Consider the following 19,261-nt stretch of genomic DNA (forward strand, 5'->3'; position numbering starts at 1 on the left):
CAAGAAGAAGTTTTTCATTTTCACTTTTGATTTCCCCAAGTTTATAAAGGTAGGCTCATTCGGAAATCTGTGAGTTGTGTGAGCAGCAGCAGCAGCAGCACAGCAGCACAGGACAGCACTGAATTGAAAAGGAAGTCACAACACTGAAGAGAAAGGAGCAACCACAGTAAGAGCAAATAGCGTTGCTTATTAAATTTTCCTGCCACATCCTCATTTTAAAATGGGGGGGGACTTGTTAATGCCCCCTTTTCTCAGCAAGCACGAGCTCAGCTCGACAACCTTCTCTCTCCCCCGTAAAGGGCTTAGGATAAGTAGAATAAGTTTTCTTTATTGTTGTTGTACATTTTAAAGTAGGTTTTGAAAGTTATTCGGAAGCAGTGCAACTTGGAGGTACTGTCCAGGCTTACAGTTTTGGGAAGGGGCTGTTGGATTGAGCTGAAAAGGATCGGGGGGGGGGGGTAGAGGGAGGGAAGTGCCATTTGGCCCCGTTCCCCCAGGAAAGGGTTCTTCGCAGCCCGATCATTTATCAATAAACCCCTTTCCCTGATGTCTGTTCCTCCCTGCCCGCCCGGGCTGGGAATCCGCAGCCATGATCCTGAGGCTGAGGGGAGGGTGCTTTGCGGGCAGTCTCTGGCTGAGCCTCTCTCCGCCTCTCCCTCTGGTCGCAGGAAAAGCCAGGGAGGCGCAGAGCAGTTCCCCGCCTCAGATCGCTGCCGGCCGCCCGTCCTTCTTCTCGCTCCTCCCCGCCTGCCTGCCAGCCTGGTCCCTTCCCTGAACTCTGTCGGAAGACGATGTTTATTTACATCTCGCCCTCCCTTCTTCTAAAATTCCTGTTTAAATATAGCTGTCAAATGCTTGCTGCTGAGTCATTTCATTTCAGAGGATTTTAATAGTATTCCCTGGAAGGATATGTCCCCTCAGCTGCTGGGCCCGAAATACTGTGGAAAAGAATTAGTAATATGCTAGGGACGTGCTTGACCCCTCTTGAAGGGGAGCGATGGATCTGTTCTAAGAACGACAAGGTCTTTTTTTCCCTGCTAAAAAGGGCCACCAAGGTTCCATAGATCATAACTATAGGCTAGGGCTAATTATTTTATGCATGATTATACCTGCTTTATTTTATTTATTATGTGTTGTCTCATTATTTGTAATTAATTCTCTATCGAAATGAAAAAATATTTGGAGAACAAACCAACCCATCAACCACTATCTACTTATCTTGAGTGTAATTTGCCAGGCACAGCCCCCCTCCTAGGAGATAAGCCTGGATATCGTATTCTGTTGTGACACAGAAAAATTATAAACAATTCTGGATTTCCACAACAGGCAATGGGAGGTTCCTCAAGCAAACCTGCAGAAGAGCCCGTCAGAGGTGAGTGAAGGAGAGGATCAACGTCTCTTCTCCAAGGAGAAGGGATGAACTGCAGCTGCCTGGACTGCCTGGTGTTTCCTCCTTGCTCCTGCTTTCTCTTTCTCCGCACTGTTTTTACCCAGACCTCCTACTCGGAAAGGATGACCAAATAAGGGAGCAGAGCAGCAGGATCCCTTTTCTCTTGCTTGTAGACTTGCTTTCAGCCTCAAGCAGAGGCAAAAACAAGCTGAAAGGGAAGGATCTCTTTTGCTTTCAATATCTGTCTCCCTTTGTGACTGGCATTCTCCCCTTCCCTTGTATTCACATACAAGAGATCAAATAATGACATGAATGAATAGTTAACACTATCAGTTTCTTGTTTTTTTTAAGAAACTACAGTATCTTTTTCAGATGTTACTGTTTTTAACATGGTATTCTTTTTAACCCTCGGTTTTATGCATCAGTGCCAACTGTGAACTGGGTTGACATTTTGGTGAGAGAATACCTACGTCGCCAGATACGTGAAACAACATCACAGGGTGCGTTTTAAAAGCAAAATTGAAAGTAGCATGGAATTGCCCTGTTGGGGCCCCACATTGCGGCCGAAGTCACCTGCAAGGTCCTCCCTGTGGCTCTCTTCCTCTGCTTTTCTTGTTTTCACGGTTATGGGGAGTGTTAATCTGCTCTCTGCTGTGGTTTTGGAGATTCCTGACCACTAGGAGCAAGGGAGACACAGCAGCACTACATTCTTCCACCCCATGGCTGTGTCTCTCGTCGCCCCACCCAGTCTTTTACTGACTCGAACACAGCATTTTTCCTGTGTCCCTGACCTTTACCTCCGAGCTACTCTGCATGCTGAGAAAGTAGTCCAAAGTCCTCAGCATGCCTGGGAGGGTGTGCCTGTTGAGAACGTTCCCTTTGCATATAAGTTAGGCACATCTGGATTTACACTTTCTATAGAGCCAGATGACAACCACATATTGAAACTATAGCCCCTCTCCTATTTCTTTCCCTTTCTTAATTGTCAAGTGTGACTCATTTTAGATTAGGATGCCTCATCTAAAATGAGTCAGACTTGACAATTAAGAAAGGGAAAGAAATTGGAGAGGGCCTACAGTTTCAGTAGGTGGTTTTCATCTGGCTCTATAGATAAATCCAGATGTGCCTAAAATGCAGTGGCCATGGTGTCAGCCATTAACTAATCACTTTTTCTGCAAGTTTCAAAAAGAAAGGTCTCCTATTAGATTGCTAGTGTCAGTAGGCAATGTCATTAGACGTTGTCTAGAGGGGCGGGGTAAAAATTGAATAAATAAATAAATAAAATTATTGTTGGCAGCATGTGGTTGCCAGAAGGACCACAGTCTTCCTTACAGCGTTTGCAATGAAATTAATTACAGTGGTGCCCCACATAGCGACGATAATCTGTGCAGCAAAAATCGTCGCTATACAGATTCGTCGCTATGCGAAATAAAAAAGCCCATAGGAATGCATTAAAACCCGTTTAATGCATTCGTATGGGCAAAAAACTCACCTTTATACGAAAATCCTCCATGCGGCTGCCATTTTCGCTGCCTGGTAAGCGAGGAATCTGGGCCAAAACACAGTGGGTGGTCATTTTGCCATCTTCCCCCCTCCAGCCCCTCCCCCTCTCTGCCTTACAGCTGATGGGCGCTGATGGGTGGGTGGGGAAGGGGTTTGGTGGCAGGGACAGGCCCGCCACCCCCTGCGCCCCCCCTCGGCAAAGCAGGGCTTTCAGAGGTGCATTTTCACTGCTGAAAAAGCCCCAGGAGGCTTCTGAAAGCGGCACTTTGCCGGGGTGGGGGTGAGTGGGGTTGTAGTAGGGGCAGCCCGCTCCCCAGAGCCCCCTCGCACCGCTTTCGGAAGCCTCATGGGGCTTTTTCAGCAGTGAAAATGCACCTCTGAAAGCCCCGCTTTGACTCAGGGGGGCGCGAGGGGGTGGCGGGCCTGTCCCTGCCACCACCCACCCACCCCCACCCCAGCAAAGTGCCACTTTCAGAGGCTTCCCCAGTGCATTTCCACTGCCTATTTACCTGCTGGGGAAGCTTCTAAGAGCAGCGCCCATCAGCTGTAAGGCGGGGAGGGGGAGGGGCTGGAGCGGGGAAGATGGCTCCTGGATCTTTTCTGGGATGATCGCTTCGCCCCCTCATCGCAAGCTGTGCAAAAATGGGGCTTTTGCAATGATGGGGAGGGGAAGCCATCATCGCAAAGCGATTTTTCCCTATAGGGAACATCGCAATCCGATCGCAAAAGCGACTGTAAAATCTTCATCGCTATGCGGATTCATCATTAAATGGGGCACCCGTTAAGCGAGACACCACTGTATATGTCATCAAGTGGATCCCAATATCTGGTGACTTCCCAAGTGTTTTTTTTTAGGTAGAAACTACTCAGAGGTCTCTCTTAGAAGTGTTCTGGGACTCTCCAGCTTGCCCAGGACTGAATAGATGGCAGTAGACTTAAATCCATCCTCCGCATATGCTCCTGGTGATTCCAGCTGGCTCATTTCAGGGAGTCCCAATAAGGATTCAAATACCCAGCTCTGGATTCTGCATCTAGGGTCCCAAGATCAAATGAATTTTAATTGTTGTAAGCAGCCCAGAGACCTTTGGGTAGAGTGGGCAGCATGTAAGTCAAATAAATAAATAAATAAATAGATAGATAGATAGATAGATAGATAGATAGATAGATAGATAGATAGATAGATAGATAGATAGATAGATAGATAGATAGATAGATAGATAAATAAATAAATAAATGGCAGTCTTGAAATGGGTTGCTGTGCACTAAGAAAGCACCCGCCCCACCATGAGTGCCCAAGGCAAGTTGCAAAAGGTACTTGGTTATCCTTCCTGTTCTGAGAGTGTCAATGCCTTCCCCACCCTGTTTGCCTGTCTGATTATACTTTCCAGGTTACAATGACTGTGACTGGATGTAGTAGGCAGAACAGGCATGCACTACAAGCATTTTCATGCAGACCTCTATTTGGTCAAGTATTGGTATCACATTTTAAAAATAATAGTTGTATGCTGCTAAATTGATTCTGATTTAGGGCGATCCTTTCTATGATATTCTAGATAGAAAATACTCAGAAGTGCTTTATCTGTTCCCTTCTTCTGGGGTTACCCTGGGGCTGTTGAGCTTCCCAAAGCATCACAGGTGAGGAGTCAGACTCGCACCCTCTGGCCAGGTAATTCACAGAGTGTAGGCAGTGAGGTGCATCAATTTTTAGAACCTTACAGATAACTAACAGATACAGAACTCTGCAGTTGGAAGTGACTTCAGAAGTCATTCATTCTACTGTCCTCCTGATGCAAGATACTGAAGTGTATTTATTTGGAATTAACTCTAAATAAGAAGGAAATATAACAAGGAAAAGGTAAACTCACATTAAAGAGGAAACTTTTAATTTTTTTAAAATTTTTGGTTATTTACAATTTCGAAGTGTCACCCCTGTCTTATATTTTTCCTCATTAGGTCCTCGTATGCTGAGCGAACCATGGAGGAAGATTGATTGGACAGCTGAGTAGGTTTATGACTTGAGCGTGTCTGTGTTGCAGTCTGTGATTGTGTCTATTTTAATAGGTAGGGGAAAAAGACTAGCTGCGAAGGGCATCAGTTGGAGGCTGGTTGATCAAAATCATGAATGAGCAGAGTGTGGGTTTCATGTCCAGAGCCCACACTGTGACTCTCTCAACACTTACCAAATATTTTTTCTGAATGTTGAGACAGCCTGAAATGGCCGATAGCACCCCTCGGCTAGTATAACAGGTTGACTGGGAGTCTTTGCTCCATGTTCCCTTTTTTTGGCAGGGGGAAAGGCTGGCACAGGCCTTAGTAATGGCTGCAAATGGCCAACTGCACTCCATAAAGGGCATTACTGGCTGTTCAGAGTCCTGGAAATCTCCCCCCCCCCCTCTCTCCCTCTCCCTCTCCCTCTCCCTCCCTCCCTCCCTCTCTCTCTCTCTCTCTCTCTCTCTCTCTTTCCCCACACATGATTGGGAGGTATTAGTACACAGAGAGAAGATTGGAGTCCAAGTGAGGGGTGTGTGAACGATTCTTTGGCCATCTCCCAGTCTTTATCCAAGGCAATGAAGAAATAATGGTTCCAATGTCTCTCCCCTTCTGCACCTGCCTTATCCAATGGATTCTGTGTTCTAGAGAGGCTGGTGGGGCACAGGGAAGCCCATTCTACTTGCCTTGCTGCCCACCCTTCTTTTGTGTAATCCCCTAAGATCGTGTAAACAATGCCTTACAAGCGTATGGCCCATTGGGTCTGATGAGTTCTAGAACTTTAAAGCAGGAGAGAAACCCAATGACTCCCAGCACTTTTCATTAAGAAGAGTTCGCTAGTATAAAACCAACAATAAAATAACAGCTTGGCATAGGGATTCCTGCCTCAAAAGGAGGGGAAAGGTCAAGTGAGACCCATATTTCTCTGCATTGTGCTAAATATCAGGCAGTTAACAAAGATGATACTTGCTGTGCTTACTAAGGATGACATTTAAAATGAAGCCCGTTCAAAAGCGTACAGTCACTCCACCTACATATTAGGTAGTTTGGTCATTTATACAATCTTCCTTATGCTTTTGAAGTATTTTTAAAGAACAATTTGGAGCTGTCTAAGATAATGTGGTTAATACTGGCATGTTTTGCAAAGCTGATGTGTCTCACTTTCTTAACAGGGAAAGAAGAAGATTGATAGACGAGATCTCAGCATTTAAGCCTCTTTTGGATTCAGTGCAAAAGGCCCGGGTTCTCTTACTTGGTCAAATTGGTGCTGGGAAGTCCAGCTTTTTCAACTCTGTGAATTCCGTTTACCGTGGCCATGTGCGGAACCAAGCCTGGGTAGGAGTCGGTGAAACAAGTATAACATTGAAGGTGAGCTATATGCTTTAGAATCTAAAATTAAAACACATCCAGTCAGTCTGTAGCTTCAATTTTTTTTCTTGACGCTTCCAGTGTTTCTCAGTCAGACTTTAGTTCTTGTAGTTTTGCCAAAAAAACAAAAGTTCCACTGCCGTATTCAAATTAGCCTATAGCTCAGTCCCTCCACACTGAAGTAATTAGACCTATGGTAAAATATGCTAACCTTAGCTGTATTTAAATATCTATGCTAATGTCATAGAAAAAGTAATTTATTTCCCATTCTTAAAGATCGTAGCTGGATTTGTGGTTCTTTTAATTCTCTACAAATTTTAGGTTTTAATATTATACAAGGAGAAACCAGGGTTTGATTTGTTTTTTATTTCGTAGTTTGTGCCCTGCTTCTTGACAGCGGATTATAACTAGAGATGGGGACGAAGTACCAAAATGGGGCTTCATCTTGGTTGTTGGGTCATCAAACCATTAATTGCCCCCCCCCCCCGGTGGCCTGACAAACTATGAATCAATTCCTTGGTTTGCTGAGTCATTTTTTCGTTTTTCTAGACAGCCCATAGGGCTGTCTAAAAAAAAGCCAACAAAAAAGCCAGCCCCCAACAGCCTTCATATGTCACATGGCATAGGAAGAAAGAGGTCAAAGTGGTCCCTCAGCCCCGCTGCCTTTGCAAAGACATTGTGGGTGGGGAATTGCTTCTGACAGGCTTCCCTGGTCTTCCTATCCCTGCTGCGGCATAGGAAGAGGAGGGAAGCCTGTCAGAAGCAATCCCCCACCCCCACTATCTTTGCAAAGACAGTGAGTGTGGGGGATCATTTAGATCAGGCTATGCTCTTCCTTTCCCCACAAGGGCATAGGAAGAGGAGCAAAGGGGGACCCAGACGATCCTTCACCCCTCCTATCTTTGAAAAGATGGGATGGGGGATCACTTCTGACAGGCTACGCTCCTTTTCCTATGCTGTGTGGGAGGAAGAGGAGGAAAGGGGAACCAAGCTATCCCCCACCTTGGGGGGTAGTATTTCCTTTACCTTTAGCAAGCCACTTGAAGGGAAAAGCCCTCTCAGCTTATGCCCCCAAGGAACAGCTGATGCACGGTGGCATAAGCAGATAGGGAAGGAAGGGATGAATATTGTTGTTGTTTAGTTGTTAAGTCATGTTCGACTCTTTGTGACTCCATGGACCAGAGCACGCCAGGCCCTCCTGTCTTCCACTGCCTCCCAGAGTTGGGTCAAATTCATGTTGGTAGCTTCAATGACACTGTCCAACCATCTCGTCCTCTGTCATACCCTTCTCCTCTTGCATTCACACTTTTCCAACATCAAGGTATTTTCCAGGGAGTCTTCTCTTCTCATGAGATGGTCAAAGTATTGGAGCCTCAGCTTCAGGATCTGTCCTTCCAGTGAGCAGTCAGGGTTGATTTCCTTCAGAATGGATAGGTTTGTTCTCCTTGCAGTCCAGGGGACTCTCAAGAGTCTCCTCCAGCACCACAATTCAAAAGCATCAATTCTTCGGCAATCAGCCTTCTTTATGGTCCAGCTCTCACTTCTATACATCACTACAGGAAAAACCATAGCTTTGACTATGCGGACTGTTGTCGGCAAGGTGATGTCTCTGCTTTTTAAGATGCTATCTAGGTTTGTCTTCACTTTCCGCCCAAGAAGCATGTGTCTTTTAATTTTGTGGCTGCAGTGATCATGGAAAGTAAAATCTGTCACTGCCCTCATATCTTCCCCTTCTATTTCCCAGGAGGTGAAGGGACCAGTGGCCATGATCTTAGTTGTTTTGACGTTGAGCTTCAGACCATTTTTTGCACTCTCCTCTTTCACCCTCATTAAGAGGTTCTTTAATTCCTCCTCACTTTCTGTCATCAGAGTGGTATCATCTGCATATCGGAGGTTGTTGATATTTCTTCCTGCAATCTTAATTCTGGTTTGGAATTCCTCCAGTCCAGCCTTTTGCATGATATATTCTGCATATAAGTTAAATAAGCCGGGGGATAATATACAGCCTTGTCGTATTCCTTTCTCAATTTTGAACCAATCAGTTGTTCCATATTCAGTTCTAACTGTTGCTTCCTGTCCCACATATAGATTTCTCAGAAAATAAATAAGGTGGTCAGGCACTTCCATTTCTTTAAGAATTTACCATAGTTTGCTGTGGTCCACACAGTCAAAGGCTTTTGCATAGTCAATGAAGCAGAAGTAGATGTATTTCTGGAACTCTCTGGCATTCTCCATAATCCAGCGCATGTTAGCAATTTGGTCTCTTGTTCCTCTGCCCCTTTGAAATCCAGCTTGTACATCTGGGAGTTCTCGGTCCACATACTGCTGAAGCCTACCTTGGAGGATTTTGAGCATAACCTTGCTAGCGTGTGAAATGAGTGAAATTGTATGGTAGTTGGAGCATTCTTTGGCACTGCCCTTCTTTGGGATTGGGATGTAGAGTGATCTTTTCCAATTCTCTGGCCATTGCTGAGTTTTCCAAACTTGCTGGCATATTGAGTGTAGCACCTTAACAGTGTCATCTTTTAAGATTTTAAATAGTTCCACTGGAATACCATCACCTCCACTGGCCTTGTTGGCTTTCTAAGGCCCACTTGACTTCACTCTTCAGGATGTCTGGCTCAAGGTCAGCAACCACACTATCTGGGTTGTCTGGGACATTAGATCTTTCTGGTATAATTCCTCTGTGTATTCTTGCCACCTTTTCTTGATGTCTTCTGCTTCTGTGAGGTCTCTACCATTTTTGTTCTTTATTACGTCCATCTTTGCACAAAATGTTCCTTTAATATCTTCAGTTTTCTTGAACAGATCTCTGGTTTTTCCCTTTCTATTATTTTCCTCTATTTCATTGCACTGTTTATTTAAGAAGGCCCTCTTGTCTCTCCTTGCTCTTCTTTGGAAGTCTGTGTTCAATTTTCTGTAACTTTCCCTATCTCCCTTGCATTTTGTTTCCCTTCTCTTCTCTGCTATTTGTAAGTTCTTGTTGGATAGCCACTTTGCTTTATTGCATTTTCTTTTTTTTGGGGAGGAGATGGTTTTTGTTGCTGCCTCCTGTACAATGTTATGAGCCTCCATCCATAGTTCTTCAGGCACTCTGTCCACCAAATCTAGTTCCTTAAATCTGTTCTTCACTTCCACTGTGTATTCATAAGGAATTTGGCTTAGATTAGACCTGACTAGCCCAGTGGTTTTTCCTACTTTCTTCAGGGACGAATATAAAAGGGTAATATTCATTGCTTTGTATTCGTTGGGGTCTCTGGACCCCAAGAATACAAAGTAACGAATATCTGATGAATCAGGGATGTTCGTTGAATATCCTGATTCATTTTTATATTCATCCCCATGTCTAATTATAACGTTTATAAAATGTACTGGGTATGTTACATGCATTGCTCACCTTAGAAATCTCATTCTGAGATCAAAGCAAATCTGCCTGAAGTTGGTGCTCCATTCATCTGCTGTTGTTTTGCTTGGATTGTGTCTCACAGTGTTCTGGGGACACTCTGTGATGGTGAATGGGAATTTCTAGTCAGATAAAGGTGTGTGCAGTGTTTGTTTGCTTCCATCTTCCAAACAATTAACTAGTTAAAAATCTTTCACTACCTTTAGCAGTGTTATTGGTTCTGCAATATTCTTTTCATTCATTTGCATATAATGATTTCTCCCTGGCTTTTTGAAAAGAAGAAGAAGCAATACAGACAGGCTTCTGTCTTCATAAAACACAATCTGAAAAATTAGTTCACCCAGTAAAATTGATTCTGATAGATGAAATAGCAATGTGTCGACAAATTAAAAAGAAACAAGTTGTTGTGTCTGATGAGGGTTCTTAAAACAACCAGATTGGTTACTATGATCTGTCAAGTATAAAATATTCACTAACATCAGCCTTTTTACCTGACAATTCCTAGGTAGCATAGCTATGGGTATTAGAAACAGTACTAGCAGTATTAAACAGGATTAGGCAGAGCAATCCTAACCTACATAAACAGCTGTATTGTGGGGGATGAGATGGAGTGGAAGTACCTCTTTACCTGTGGGTCAGCAGAGAAGGTGTATCTCTACCAATGGGAGAGCATGTCCTCCTTGGCGCTTCCAGGCATTTCCCCCCCTTCATGAAAAGGACTATGCATGGAGGAGTAGCATTGGCTATTTTTTCCTTCAGTGGTAGACCATCAAACTGTGTCATAAGCAGTGAGAAATCTTCTGGATCCAGAATTTCTCACTTTCATGCCCTGAGGACTGTAACAATTAATTAGATGATCCTGACATTATTGCCAGGAATCCATGTATGTAGCTACGCTGGCATAATGTGACAGTACATGTGCAGTAGCTACAATAGTACCAAGGTTGAAGTGCTATCCCTAGATATGGCAACACATTCAGCCATAGGGGGAACTATGAATTGTGCCTAGGCCTGACTCCTGGCAAAATTACATCTGTATAATTTTACAATATATGTGGAACACAAAATGGATTTGGGCATTTTGTCTTCCATTCTTTTCCCAGAGGGTTGGTCAGGGGCTGTAGGAAGCCTCCCTCCGTCTTCCATTCTGGCCAGAATGAGTAGCAGGACTTTGGAAGTGATGAATTATCTGAGGTGTTCTGACTCTCTGTTGGTTGTCGGGTAGCGTGAGATGGAGGGTAGAGTTACCAACGCATAAATCTTCCCCAGAACTGCAGCTTTAAACTTGTTAACTGAGGTGCGCTTGTTAAGGAGGGGCATCTGAAACAGTGCTGGAGACATGTATGGTTGGAAATAAAGCAGTTCAAAATGGCTGCCATGAGGTGGCATCACAAAATAAATGCTAACCTTGGCCTGTCGTAGAGGTGTGGAGGCACCCTCTAGAGAGACTTGAAGAAGCAGGGACTAGAAAAAAATTAGTATGGTTGTTGAAATCCAAGGGCTCTTTTGTGACTTGGGGAAATCTTAAGGAGCTTCTGAATAGGGAGACCTTTCAAATATAAAAATCCCCACTGAATCACTGTGAGTGGGATTGGGGGTACAGGTGGCAATTTTGTGCTACGTTTTGGAAATTAGAAGTTCCTTTCTCATCCTGAAGACTTTCCTGGGCTGAAATGAAGTCCTATGAAGCCTTAGAACCTGTTTCTGTATGCCAGTATTTGGTGTCAGTTTGTAACGTATGAAAATAAAAAAAATCAAGGGGACAGAAATATACTTTACTAATATTTTATTTTCCTTTAAAAAAAAAAAAATAGTACAGGACCTATCCTGTTATAACTGGGAGTGACAAGAAGGTGTTACCTATCACTTTCTGTGACACCATGGGGCTAGAAGAAAAAGAAGGAGCCGGCCTGAAAGTTGATGATGTGATCAACATATTAAAAGGACATGTTCCTGATCGGTATCAGGTAGGATGCAAAACCAAACCCTCCACAGGTCATGTGAAATAAAGGGATATTTATTCAGGAATCTGTGTTTTGCACACCCAGTTTTCTTAGTGCAAGTAAGAGTAACAACAACAAATCTTTGAAGTGCAGAGCTGTTAAGGAGGCACAGTGGAGAACCTGACTTCTGCAGCCAGAAGCCTAGATCAGCTATTCATTACTGTAAGTACAGAATGAAAGAAAGACAGGCTGAATCAGGATTGTGTCAGCTGCATGACAAGCCTTATAAAGTGGTATGTAGAGCATTGTTTCCAATCTGTGGCAATCCTTCAAATATGCCAAGGGATCTCTGGGGACCATATGGCCCCAATAGAGAATGACTGGCCAAGACCATTGAGCTATTCAGCAGTTGGATGCACTTGTCACAAGTTATGTTGCTGTAGACCTCAGACTTGCCACCTCCTGTAATTTGCAGATACTTTTCTAGATGAAGGACTGATGTTTATATGGTGGTCTTTGGTGTGAAAGTCTCATAAAAACAGAGCAGGATAACTGGCCTCTGAGAGGCAAGCTGTCTGTGAAGCAGCATTTTGCTGTTATTTATGCCACTAAGCCTATGCCCAGGGAAACCATTACACAATTGCGTAGGCTCTCTTTCTCTGCCATTTGGTAAGATAATTTTAATATATTTGCTTCATGCAAGACATTTGTGTTTATGTGGAACACATTTTTTTTCTGAGTAGATCTTTCTGATGTCGGTATGTGCCTAGCAATTTTCTTGCAGGAATCAGATTGTATTCTAGCTATGCTCTATTTTTGTTACTATGACTGCTACTACCTTTTTTTTTTATTTCCAGTTTAATCCACATGCTGCTATACAATCAGGTACACCCGGCTACATCGAGTCTCCCTCTCTGAAGGACAAGATTCACTGTATGGTGTTTGTTATTGATGGGTCCAAGATTGAAATCCTGCCTCCGAAGATGGAATCAAAACTAAAAGAGCTTCGCCAAAAAGCTAGAGAGTTGGGTCAGTTTTGTATACTTATGTGTTGAAGAGCTTGAATCTTTAAAAAAATCATAAGGTGATATGGTCCCCTCAGATTACTGCCTGTTCTCTAGCACAGGGGAGAGAAAGCTGTGTCTTCAGCTCTGTTGAAGTTAGTCGTGAATGATTGAAAGTATAGCTCAGCACCATTTCAAGGGTCAGAAGTGTGGTCTCCACTTGTGGTTTCCAGTAAAACAGGTGGTCTTTACTGGAAATTCATGGCTTCTCAAGGTATGCGGGCTGGAAAAATTTAGCCCTGCGTTTTGGAAGAAACTTTCAAAGCTTCTGGAGAGTAGATGATGAGGCACTTCAAGGCTCCACAAAGGAGGGACTGTATTGTACCCAGCACTGGCATAAATTGGAATCAGGTTTTTATCCCTAAAGAGATGCATCCATTTTCAGATTGCACCGGCCCTCTATTTCTTATCAGTGAGTGGTATTGGCTAGAAATGTTCCTTCTTTGGCCTACAACTGCCAGAATTCTCAAGCCAGTGTTGCCACTGGCTCTGCTGGTTAAGAGAGATGAGTATTTGTCTTTTTGGACCACAGCTCCCAGAATTCCCCAGGTAACATGGCCAGTAAACTTGAAACATTTTCCCTCCTAGAATAAGACAATTATGACAATGAATTCACAAGACGGCAAATTCCATGATTGATGTTATTTTTCTTTTTATAACTTATTTTCTCTCTCTAGATGTGCCACAAATTATATTACTTACCAAAGTGGATGAAATTTGCTCTTCTGTGAAACAAAATGTTTCAAATGTATACAGAAGTCAAGCTGTTCATGAACAGGTAAGTGCTGGTTGCGGTTTGGTACGTTGATTCCACTGTTTTAATAGGCAACCTTGCTCTTGCCCTGTCAGGCTATGTACAGAGAGCTGGCTTTTTCCTTCAGTTTTACTACCCTGTGGTGTGAATGCTTATCCTTGCTATATGTTTTTAAACCACAATACGGGATAAGTACACACATAGGGCCTGATTTAGTATGGGCAGTCTTTCCATATTTAGGTTACAGTCTTCTGCAAACTTAACTAGCATTTCAGTCTCAGTCAGTTCAGGTCACCTGCTTCCATGTAAACGCCCATCGGGTTGTCCATTGAATTGCAGCGATGGGTCCTCCACTCTTCCTCCTGTGCAATTCTGTCATTTTCATAACTGTCACTTGATGGCAGCTCAAGGTGTTCAGGATCACCAGGCCATGACTGCAAGGTGGCTGGTGCTTGAGGAACTTTGACTTTTGTTTTGGAAGGGACTTTCATAACCTGTTTGTCTGTTCAGAGGCAGGAGAATCAGCATTTCCAGTAGAATAACAAGATCCAGTGGAAATGCACCATTGCTTCTGGCCTGTGTCTTTAAAGTAAAAGTTTGGCTCTAGGACTGGTTGTTCTTGAGAAGATTGACAACTACCCAAGAAGCACTGCACTCCAGTAACACTTTGCCCCTCATGAATAACTAAATGCAGGGAGGTTGATTTCGATTTATAGCTTCAAAGTCCTTTCCCTATGTCTATACCACTCAGAAATGTTTCATCACTTCCCTCTTTCTAGTAGCATTCTTGGACCTTGCAGCTTGATAAAAGACATACAGGTGGTTGAGCATGTAACCCTATCAGCCAGACGTGTTTTCATGTTGGCCTTTCTTATTGTGGACCCCAGTGCTTTTCCCACTTTTTCTTTTCCTTCCTCTGCCCCCCATGTTTCCTAAATTCCAGGAGATTTAATTAATTAAATTAATTAATCCACTTTTGAAAAACAATTCTCCCAAGATGCACATTTACAGGGTTTTTGTAGTGTTTTTGCCAAATTTCAAATGTTTTGACATATAGTATTTAAGCTGTGGTACCAACAGATGCAAATGTGTGTACAAAATCACAGACTTTGTCATGAAAGGTACTGGCAACGAAGATAATTCATGTTGTACATAGTAAATGGTTCTAACAGTGAAAACAATGCAGACAGTAACTTGGCAAGACCAGCTGTACTCAGACAATATTGGGATGACATTTCTCGGAAGCTGAAGCAGGGTTCTCTTGACAATAACTTATGCTCTTATTTCCTCTACAGATGCAGATAGCCTCAGTAAAATTCGGCATCCCTCTGAGTCTGATAGTTCCCATCAAAAATTACTGTTTCGAGACTGAACTTGAGAACAATGTTGATATCCTCATCCTTATGGCCGTGAGGCAGATCATGCGATCGGCTGACTGCTACCTTGATAATTTCCTTTCAGAGGAAGGTCTCACAACGGATTAATATTTGGAGCACAGATATGTTTACTGAAGCCAATTAGATTTCTGAGGGTTTTTTTCTACATTTTTTAAAGATATCCTATCAAATGCATTCTAGTTACGAATGATAAAATATTTAAATGTGAAAAGCTGAAATGCCAGCTTTAATGTTCAAATAGCCCACCTGTTCTGCATTTTGGAGTTCAAACAACATTGTCACATGGTGATTCACAATTTTCTCAAAAGATTCTTGTTCTCTGTGGACTGAGTTGATTATTTTATAGTGCAGTGGTTCCTAACCTTGGGTGACCCAGGTGTTCTTGGACTGCAGTTCCCAGAAGCCTTCACCACCAGTTGAGTTAGTTGCAGTTTTTGAAAACTGCAGTCCAGGGTTACCCAAGGCTGGGAACCGTTGTTGTGAATGTGCTAAACGTATTCATTCCTGGTGGAATTCCTTTTTGTTCCAGGAAGAAAGTTGCCAAATTGCTCTTGAACTGTTACACTAGCTTAACAAAAGTGCATACATCATGCTGGCAAATTCCTACAAGCATTCTGAGACATTCAGTAACAAAAATATATGAGAACTTCTTAATTTATGGCAGCACACTGCTGAGATTTAAGCCACTTGTGTCATGCTGGTGAGATCTTAGCCTTTGTGTTTTCATATTAAGGCCCTAGAAGTGTCCAAACAGATAATTATCCTTGCTGACACTTTGTATAATATCGTTAGTGCCTCTCACAGTTGTTCGTAACATAGTTGTAAACACACAGTTTCAAATAAGTTATCTTTCTGGACTCTTAACTCCCAGAATTCCTCTGGTAACATGGTGACTGGCTATGATGGAAGGGGCATTCTGGGAATTGTAGATCAAACAAGTAGATGTTTCCAGCTAATAGATAAAGTCAATCTATTCCCATTCATTGTTTCTGAAATGCAACCCTCAGTTCAGTTACAAAGCAGAGGCTAGCTCAGCCTCCCTCTTATGGCTTTGTTCATCTTAGTAATAATGAATTTGGAGAGATGCCTGCTTTTATGTTAGAGTCTACACATCAGCAAGAACCCTGGAAGATCTGGATTCTTGTTCCTGTGTACATACGAGCAGGACCTTTCTCTTCAACACACATCAGTGGTCGCAATAACAATGCAAGGAGGAAGTTGGTGGGCCTACCCTCTTCCCAGGCTTCAGAACAGTTGAATGAGGCTATGTGAAAAGCTTATATCTGATGGAAAGAATTACACACCTACTACTTGCATATTTAGATTAGTCTATCAAGGCACATGAGTGAAAGATCTCCAGATTCATTTTGTCACTGGACAAATGGTGTCTGTGTTGATCTACATCTTATCTTCTGATTTGTGTGCTATGGTGCCTTCTTATGTTGGGCTGCTTCTGAAAAGACTCCAGAAGCTGCAGCTAGTGAAAAATGAAGAGGCCAGATGATTTGTGAAACAATCAGACTATAGTGTTTTTAAAAAACATCTCTCCAACGAGCTTCAATTTCCTGAATGAAACCTTAGGTGACAGCCTAAGTATCTTGGCAGATGTATTATTCGTAGTAAAACCAGTGTTTGCTTAATTAGACAATATAAAAATAGAAAGTTGAAATACTTCCCTAGGTAGAGATGCCAAGACTCCTGGCTAGAAAAGGTAAAAACCACTGATGCTTACAAAACTATCATTCATAGCTGAGTGAAAGGCTTTAAAATACCTTTGGAAGAACAGAATAAAAATTATTTGTGAATCATCATCATCATCATTTCAGAGCTGGCCACTGCAGTACAATAGCTTTGGCTTGAGAGAAAAGGTTCAGCTGGCATTGCCAAAAACCTGTAAGAAAGAAATGTCTGAATACAACAATGTCAAAACCATGACATGCTTTGTTAAGGATAACTTTGCTGATACAGTGGACCCTTGACTTACAGACGGCTTGACTTACAGGCTTTTTGAGTTACAGACTTCTCTGGCTGCAAAATTTAGGTTTGACTTGCAGACTGAGATTTGACTTACAGACCAGAAAAAAACCAAAATGGAACAAAAACAGCCTGTTACGGGATTAATCGGTTTTCAATGCACTGTAGGTCAATGGAGACTTGATTTACAGACTTTTTGACTTGAGAACCGCCTTCCAATACAGATTAAGTTCTCAAGTCAAGACCCCACTGTACCTACTGAAACAAATGTTTTTGTACCGTGTATGTTAATGGAAGACTGATAATTTCAGAGATTCATAATTCATTGTTAAATGCAACAGATAATCATTCAACAGTTCATACTAAATGAGAAATAAAGCCTCTTTGTGAACAGTCCTTTGGTAGACATATAACAAAATGCTGCCATGATATAATACTTCCATAGATAAGTAGAACTATGAACGTAACTAGAAGCATATAAATATTGTCAGATTGCTTTGACAAAGATAAAAAATAACCTCACTTCTTAGAAGCTGGCAATGATAATCTGAGATTGTTATGATCTTGCTTAAAGCCCCTTGAGACAAGAAAAAAAATATAAATATGAAGTAAATTCAACTAGAAAGTCAGGAGAAGAGAGGAAATTAGAAGACATGAGAATTGGCACCTGTAATTTACCAATGTTGTGCTGGCAAGCAGATTGTTTTGGTGTGTGCATTTATATGTGATTTGGCTTGGAAAAGTCTTGCAGAGGCAAGATTTTCTTTTATGTATCTCTGCCAAAAATATAACTAAGATTTTCTTTTCTATATCTGACAAAATAATGTAACTAAGATTTTCTTTTCTATATCTGACAAAATAATGTAACTAAGATTTTCTTTTCTATATCTGACAAAATAATGTAACTAAGATTTTCTTTTCTATATCTGACAAAATAATGTAACTAAGATTTTCTTTTGTAATGATTATTTTTACTATCTAGAAATTAAGATTTTTCATGTTTTAGAAATGCTTTTTTGTATGCCACATGGCTACAGTGTATTATGCTACAGTGTTGGTAAATGATAGAGTAATAGAGAAAATATATTTAGACAGAGGCACTCGGCAAGGATGCCCCTTATCTCTATGTTTATTCACATTGATTATAGAATTATTAGCAAACACTATCAGAGGGTACAGGTCAATAGCAGGAGTAGGACAATAGTATAAAATTAAAGTACTAAATAATAATAAAAATCATTGGAGATATATTGGGTCTACAGGTAAAATGGAACAACTGAAATTATATTAAATTACGATAAATTATGACAAACTAAAGCTCAAAATTCATCATTTTTGGAGAAAATTAGAGTATGTTGATTAGAAAGAAAGGAAAGAAAAAGTAATGAACAAGTTAATATCCCAGTAGTGATACATAACAGTGGTTATATTATAGTGTTGTTTTAATGTTCTTGTATTAATGGTTCTTTGTATGAATAAAATGAAATACTACAAAATTAAAAAGATTTTAAAAAAACCTTGCATAATGCTTTTCTTATATGTGTCCTTAATAAAATAAAATATAAAGTTCATCAACTTGAAATGTTTCACAAGCTCACTTCTCTGTCAAAAATGGGTTAGAAACGTATTGAGATAAATCAGAAGATGTTTTATTTTAAAATGCTATGAATTATTTTGAGTTTCATGCAAGCGAAAACCCACCTTCCTAGAAGGGGAATGTTAATCTATGTGAGGCTGACCCATAAGAAACCTCTCGCCTTCTGATGCCTCTGATTTATTCAGTAATTTAGAGGGATCAGAGCAGTGTGGTGTGGGAAAACAAAAGGTGGGAGTGGGCTCAAGGGAGAAGATGAGCCACATCTGGTAGGGGAGGCCCCAGTTGGTGCCGAATGGCAACAGCTGGACTCAAAGGGAGAGGAAGAGGGGGTTTGTTGCCTTCCTTGGGGTCAGAGGGCTGGACAGAGGAGCCACCAACTCTGTGCCCTGGGAGAAGAACAGCCTCTGTTCTCCCAAAACCAGGCACTGGGTCAGCTTTGCCATGGATAAGGGATGATGATGATGAGCTGTTATTTTCTCCCCACTGGCCCTCACAATGGTGACCCAGCCACCTCTCCAAGCCATGACCCAAAAGACCCACACCGACCCAAAAGAGGTCCTGGAAGTGGATGAGGCAGTAGCTGTGATTGTTCCAGTTGGTCTGAGAGGGAGACATGTGACTGGGGCAGGGATCCTCCATCAACCCAATGCCGTTGGCCCTCACTGGAGTCAGAAACCATGGAATAGAAGGAGGAAGTCTTCAACTGAAAGACGGGGTGGGGTGATATCATCACTCTTCTTCAGGTGTATAACATATGCAACAGGATGTGGGCCATCCTATTCACAGTTGGTACTAAGTAGGACTATGTGTCGTGCCAAAATAAAATAAGATACGCATTTGGGGAGAAAATAAGTAAAGTACTCGAGAAACAGCAGCAGC

At 42.1% G+C, this 19,261-nt stretch overlaps 1 protein-coding gene across 3 annotated transcripts; it reads left to right on the forward strand.

Moving 5' to 3' along the window:
* The first annotated feature begins 15 nt into the window (after positions 1-15).
* On the forward strand, positions 16-18,189 carry LOC110089469 (interferon-induced protein 44-like). Of its 3 annotated transcripts, XM_020812566.3 has the most exons (9): positions 18-166; positions 1,327-1,372; positions 1,816-1,890; positions 4,847-4,895; positions 6,055-6,250; positions 11,468-11,620; positions 12,454-12,625; positions 13,338-13,438; positions 14,710-18,189. In XM_020812566.3, the coding sequence occupies exons 2-9, from the start codon at positions 1,330-1,332 to the stop codon at positions 14,896-14,898; spliced, it is 978 nt and encodes a 325-aa protein (XP_020668225.3). In that variant the 5' UTR covers positions 18-166; positions 1,327-1,329; the 3' UTR covers positions 14,899-18,189. The 3 variants fall into 3 exon arrangements, with proteins under 3 accessions (XP_020668226.3, XP_020668225.3, XP_078249155.1); XM_020812567.3 differs by lacking the exon at positions 1,816-1,890 and having other exon boundaries at positions 16-166; XM_078393029.1 differs by lacking the exon at positions 1,816-1,890 and having other exon boundaries at positions 77-166; positions 1,327-1,749; positions 4,623-4,895.
* The last annotated feature ends 1,072 nt before the right edge of the window (positions 18,190-19,261 follow it).

Source organism: Pogona vitticeps, chromosome 4 (assembly GCF_051106095.1).
Source record: "Pogona vitticeps strain Pit_001003342236 chromosome 4, PviZW2.1, whole genome shotgun sequence".
NCBI classification, from domain to species: domain Eukaryota; kingdom Metazoa; phylum Chordata; class Lepidosauria; order Squamata; family Agamidae; genus Pogona; species Pogona vitticeps.

Excerpts from the sequence above, each read along its gene's own strand:
- LOC110089469 (XM_020812566.3), top strand. The coding sequence starts at position 1,330 with ATGGGAGGTTCCTCAAGCAAACCTGCAGAAGAGCCCGTCAGAG. Across the intron at positions 6,251-11,467 it reads AAACAAGTATAACATTGAAG|TACAGGACCTATCCTGTTAT; the intron begins GTGAGCTATATG and ends AAAAAAAAATAG. Across the intron at positions 12,626-13,337 it reads CCAAAAAGCTAGAGAGTTGG|ATGTGCCACAAATTATATTA; the intron begins GTCAGTTTTGTA and ends TTCTCTCTCTAG.